Source organism: Rhincodon typus, chromosome 19 (genome assembly GCF_021869965.1).
Source record: "Rhincodon typus isolate 14 chromosome 19, sRhiTyp1.1, whole genome shotgun sequence".
Taxonomy (NCBI): Eukaryota; Metazoa; Chordata; class Chondrichthyes; order Orectolobiformes; family Rhincodontidae; genus Rhincodon; species Rhincodon typus.
In genome coordinates, this window is record NC_063350.1 from 10,120,684 (window position 1) to 10,126,865 (window position 6,182).

Sequence of the window (6,182 nt, forward strand, 5' to 3'; positions counted from 1 at the left end):
CCATTGATGTCTGTTTAATCTGTATTGCATGTCAGAATAATGTTTGAGGGTGTTTGGAAGCCAAATAATTAAAAGGCCTAACTGTTCTTTAAAATTGCTTAATGGCTTCAAAGTTTAGCAGTAAATGTCAGCGAGAAGACTATAGTTCTGTTCCAACAATGTTGTTCCAAGTTTACCTTAGGATATTAGGAGGGGACAATGCAGGGTCAGGATTTTTTTTGATTATCACGGAAGTATTTATACATTACACAGCTAGACCTTTCCCAATAGCGGTATATTGTGTCAGATTTATGCGGGAACCTCGCACGTTCAGTCAGAAAGTATAAATACCAAGCAGTTTCAATGACATTAGCATTTAGGATTGGGACTGTATCGAGAGCGGGGGGATACCGAATAATCAAGCACCATATCGTGTATTTATTTAAAATTTAAAAATTCCTTTAAAAAAATTGGGAGCTCTATGAAAATGGGTTCAAATCCTAAAGGGATTTATCTCGAGAATTAACTCTGAAATTACATTCCTACTTCTAAATTAAACACAAGTTCTTGAAATCATAGATGAATTGACACTCGTGTGAAATTGACTATATAGTAAACAACATAGGTCAGGGTCGAGAGAAGATGTCCCGGAATCCCAAATAAATAAATGTTGTCCCTGTTTTATTAATGTTTGGTGTGTGTACATTTCCCAACAGCACGAGTTTTGAGCCTCATTGTAATATAAAGTCCAAACTTGATCAGCACCCGCCTTGTAACATAGAGATCAGCGTTAATCAATTACATGGAACATTTAACTGCCTTCTCGGAGTAATCTTGTGCAAATTAATTATGTACGGTGCCTGGCAGATTGGCTTGTGGTAACACCCCCTTTTCTCACATCTGCTTCAAAGCGCTTTCAGCTATTGTAAGTGAATGTTTCCGGTCTCTGCCTCACCGGGTTAATTCAACCAAGGAGCAAAAGCTGCAATCGTCATACCCATTACTCACCGTGCTTTTTGAGTAGCCGTCACTAGCAGGGCTTGTCATTTCGCTACGCTCATCTAAAACATGCTTTTGAAATTACTCAACATGGGAAAAATCTACCCCCATTTCATTAAGATGATTTATTTCAGTCAAGGGCTAATAAATCAGAATATGGGCCGCTATTAACGGCATCGCTGCTCTACATCCGTCATATTTGAGGAAATCTGGAACATAAATTGCTTTGCACCGACCCTGGGGCTAAGTGAGAGTCGCTACATTAAACTCTTTGGTCACTGCGCACATCTTTCGAGCCATTGTAAGGTCAGAAAGCACAAACACAAGGTTTAATTATTTGACTAGTTTTTATTTTAATCAATTCGTCAAAAAAAATCAATAAAATCATCTTTAGTACAACATTGTTGTAAACAATTCAATACACACTTACAAAGTATAAGACTTACAACTGAATCACCCCCATAGATCTCTAAGGATGCAATATACAATCTCAATTCTAGAGTCCAGCGTGTCTCGTTAATGGCCTGTGGTGTAGTGGCGTTTCGCGCACACATAACACATTTTAAGAAGAGATGGCGCGGCTATACGCAGTTAAATCTGTTGCTAGGCACGTCGCTAGGAAGAGTTACTAAACTTTGCTGTGCTTCCGCCTAGTTCCCGCGTCCACCTGGGTTCAGATGGAAGACTAAAATAAAGGGGCCGAGAGTCCTGGAGCCTGGCGATCAGCGCAAGATCTGCTCTCGCTTGGTGCCGTGATCAAAGACATTAGTCGCAATAACATGATTATTTTAATTTCTCCCAGCTCTCCTCTTTTCCCTCTCCCAGGGACTGCGGGATGGATGTACTGTTAATCCAGCACCACCGGATCATGTTATATTTTAGCATCTGGAATACCTAAAATAGAGAGAGGGGAAACAGAAAAATTAAAATGCTTTCCATTCGCAAAATAAAAGACAAAACAAAATGAAACACCCCATTGCATTGGAACAGCTCAGTAAGCACTGACGTACTACGACTCCACCAACACTGTCAAAGATAACTTGGGTTCAGATTTCAGCTTTTCGACTGTTCAAGCAAAGGCCAAGAAACCTGACCCTCACACGAGGGACAAGTCGAGTTCCGCTTGGGAAGTGGTTACAATCTTGTACATACCTGCAAGTAAAGTGAATCCATTCAGCGACACAGAATTCTGTCATCACTGCTCACACAGGGAGCCTAGAGATTGGAGGAAAAATGGGGGAATCGTTAAGTCAACCATACTATGAGAAATATTCACTTTCAACTTATTTGATGAGTGTACAGGGAAATAAGTTTCCCAGAAATTACTTCACGTTAATAACACTTAATAAAACAGATGTCCAATCCCAGATAGACGTGTACGCTCAAAAAAAGTTAAATTCGATTCCAAAATAATAAGACTAAAAAGTGTACATTTGATACTTTTAGAAACCTTTAGCGTTTGAATATTAATAATATTACCAAAACTATTTTATTAGAATACTTTTAAGCATTAAGTGCATTAACTTTTTGAATGCATTGTTTAATACAAGGGACTTATTAAAAGTATTCACCTCCGCTGACAGTCCTGTAACATCTGCACTGAGAGGTGTCCGAGACTGGCCTGTGGTTCCAACGGCTGCCTGACAACCCATTCCCGACTGATCGTCCAACTCGAGCTGCAAGTCCCAGATATAATCGATGACATGCTGCAGGATCTCCACTTTGCTGACCTTCTTGTTCTGGGGGAGCGTGGGGACCAGTTCCTTCAGCTTGGTGTAGCAGCCGTTCATGTCGTACAGGAACATGCTCATCTGCTCGTCCAGGAGCGGGGACACTTTGTACTTAGCGATCGCGATGCTTTGCTCGGACAGGCAGCGCACCACTTCCTGGGTGCAGCCCTGGCGCTTGAGCGAGCAGGCGGCGCTGACCACTTTCATTATCCGCTTGTTCAGGAGAAACACCCCAAAATCTGATGAAGCAGAGAAATCGCTGTGACAACGCTGGAGCTGTCGGTCACCTTTTATGCTCCACTGAAAAAAAATGGGCGTCTCTCAAATCCTGAAATCCAGGCCCATGTCTCCCAGCAAATGACAACTAACTTCAGCAACAAAATGAGGCGTGGTTTACAGTCCTCTGTGCCAATGGAGAACCCTGGTTTGCATCAAGCTTTTGAAATCTGTCAAGAGTTGGCGGAGTGGGGGCATGGTGTGGGGGGGGGGACCTCAAATGGGAAAAAAAAGTACATATTTTGTTGAAGATGTGGGAATCCAGCTGGCTTATATCTGGTGGGGTCCGCAGGTGGGGGTCGCCCCAGGGCGTGGGTGGGGACATAATTCATGAGAATGTAAACTCATCAGATGCTCACTGAAGGTTTTGAATGATTTCTCGGGTTTTTTTTCTCGCACGCATTACCAGGGAATAACTAGCCAAAAATAACTAGTTGAAATCTCAACTGGGACTAAACATTTTTCCCCTTCACAAATTAAAATGCAAAATTGAAGTTGCATCATGTTGCTATCCCAAGTGCGCAACACGACAGTATTTGCATTGCAATTACAGATTGATCTGCAGAGATTCTGAAAGTATTGAAATGTAACGGAATGTTGCAAAGCAGAATATAGAGGAATTTGGTGAAACTAGTTCTTGACGATCTTTGGACTGTAAGGAGACGTTACATTAAGTGAAACCCTTTCAATCCTGTTAAAATGTTTAAAATGTTTGCTTTAAGATTTGATTTCAAGAAAAGTAAACTCCACGAGGAATTTAACCAAATAGATGTGGGGAACGTGTCAGTGGATTTATCGTTTTAATTAAATTGTGTTATATTGCTGTGAATAACTTCTAGGATTGATATAAATTCAAAACGAATCTAACAGCAAAAAATCACACAGTAAACTTCTTGTTAAAATTGTCAACTTATTCAGTTAAAACTTTTTAAAAACAAAACGTTTTTGTCTTGTCCTTACAAAACAAGATGTCAGAGCTAAGGCATTAACAAAGTTTTACAAGGGGACAGTTATAGTTAAGAGGAAAAAATGAATTATTTAAACAGTGAAATAAGTTTTTGAAACACCTTTATTTTTCCTATCTGTAATAAGTAAGCTTGAGGGGAAATGAAACAATTTTTCCACAGATTCAGTGCTTTTCTAAATAACCTTTTTTGGAGGGGAGTGTAGTTAAAGTTTAGACGAAAAATGAATGATTAAACAGCACAATGTTATCGGTGGAAGATTAATCACTTGGGAGGCATTTCTGTTTTGCAATTTGTAAGAAGGGAAATGAAGGTATTTTCCAGATATTTGGTGTAATTCTAAATGGGAATTTAGAGAGGGAGCAATAACAAAGTTCAGAGGAGGGCAGTTAAATTTGAGAGATAAAAACTGATTAAACTGTCAAAAAGTTGACACTAACCATTATTGAAGTGCTTCTTTCTAACTTTTGTAACAAGTTTCTTTAAAAAGAGAATGAAGGAATTTTCCACAGAAAAGGGGGAAACTGGGAGCAATGGCAAATTTAGAGAAAAGAAGTGGGGCCGGCAATAAAAAATTTAGAGGGGGAAAAGTAAATGATGAATGTGAAAAAGTTGTCCCTGAAAGATCTAATTGTTATTGCTGCAATTTTGTTTTTGTTTACAATTTGTAACAAGTATTTTTAAATGAGGAAGGGGGAGGGAAAATGGAAGGATTTTTAAATTTCTAAGGGGCAAACTGGGAACCAATAACAAATTTACAGTAAAGGGGACATAACTAAGAAATTTTCCAGATTATGTGCATTTAAAAACGGGAAACTGGGTGGAATAATAAGTTTAAAGAGGGAAAGTGAGATGGGGGGGTGGTAGAACAGAGGAATCTTCCAGCGATTTTGTGCATTTCAAAGAGGGAATTTAGGGGGAATAACAAATTCAGAGGAAGTGGGTGGAAGGAGAATGAACGAATTTTCCAGAGATTACAGTATATGCATTTTAAAAGCAGAAATTGGGAGGGGGAGGAAATAAATTTAGATGGGGGGGGTGCATGGAAACATTTAGAGCAGAGAAAATAAAACGATGGAACTGTGAAAAAAGTTATCCTGGGATTACCACGGAGGCTTTGTAATTTTTTTTGTTGCAAACTGGTAAGAAGCAAGCGTTTTTAAATCTGTGCAGATTTGGGGAGGAAGAAGGAATTTTCCATCAGATATTGTGCACTTTTTGTCGAGGGAGGTGAAGATGCATTTTTTTTCCCTTTTCTTGCACTCCCAGGGACTGGTGTATGTGTGTCCCTCCCTCCTCCTCCCCCCCCCCCCCCAAAAGCAGCCTCCAGACTGGCAGGCGCCAGGCCCGTGACGTCACCCATTCATACAGCCTTGACGCCTGTCAAGCTGGCGCCGTGCAGGCGGTCGCCATGGCGACCCACACGCCAATCACCCTCACTACAAGGGCGCCGAACAGCCTGCAATTAACTGGCAATCATCTGCACCCTGATAAATCGCCCTTTAATTTGTCACCTTAACCCCTCTTAAAAAGTTTACACCCGCACACCTGCAAAGCCGTATTGTTGCTTGTGTTTTTTTTAGGGGGGGGGAGGGAGTTCGCATGGTTGGAATGCTTGCAGTTGCTAAATGCTTGGAGCTAGACTAGGAGGAGGTGGAGAAAAGAGGGAAAGGGTTTCGGGAATATACAGAGAGAGAGAGAGAGAGAATCTCCATTGAAAGCAATATCTGCATTGCAATACATAAACCAGCTGCAAAAGCTCTAGCACTGCAGGACAGCAGTTAACACATTATAAAGAGATTACCTATAGATATATTCCTCTTGCAGTCCGGGTACACATTTTAAAACATGCATTCTGTTTTTAAATAGTAGGCTATTGCTGCAACATATATTTTGTACATGTCCCCATACGGACACAATTTGACAACACATTTTAAGGGGGAGGAACGGATATTTAGATCACATCTGCTTGCTTTGCCTAGCCCTGGGAAGATGGAATGGACATATTACAGAATAGCCCTGATTCATTGTTTTTTTTGGTTGGGGGTGTGGGTCAGACTGTACCTAATGCCTGATTATTACTGACTTTGTGTTATATGAATTAGTTTTCTGGGTAAGTGTTTCTAAACTGTCCTTTTTTGTACTGAATGGAGAAATCACATTGCCCAGCTTTGATTGTAACACTGAGAGATAAAAATAGCATATGATCTAAACCTTTCTTCTAAAATGTACT

General features: G+C 40.4%; 1 protein-coding gene across 1 annotated transcript; it reads right to left on the reverse strand.

The window, feature by feature from the left end:
* Positions 1-1,306: 1,306 nt before the first annotated feature.
* id1 (inhibitor of DNA binding 1, HLH protein) lies at positions 1,307-3,092 on the reverse strand. Its single transcript, XM_020514869.2, has 3 exons — positions 2,550-3,092; positions 2,131-2,193; positions 1,307-1,872 (listed from the first exon to the last, which is right to left on the reverse strand). The coding sequence occupies exons 1-2, from the start codon at positions 2,913-2,915 to the stop codon at positions 2,152-2,154; spliced, it is 408 nt and encodes a 135-aa protein (XP_020370458.1). The 5' UTR covers positions 2,916-3,092; the 3' UTR covers positions 1,307-1,872; positions 2,131-2,151.
* Between the last annotated feature and the right edge of the window lie 3,090 nt (positions 3,093-6,182).

Bases quoted from the DNA above. Each gene is read 5' to 3' on its own strand.
- id1 (XM_020514869.2), bottom strand. From the start codon at position 2,915: ATGAAAGTGGTCAGCGCCGCCTGCTCGCTCAAGCGCCAGGGCTGCACC. The intron at 2,194-2,549 runs GTGAATACTTTT...TCCAATCTCTAG, and splicing joins TTACAGGACTGTCAGCGGAG to GCTCCCTGTGTGAGCAGTGA.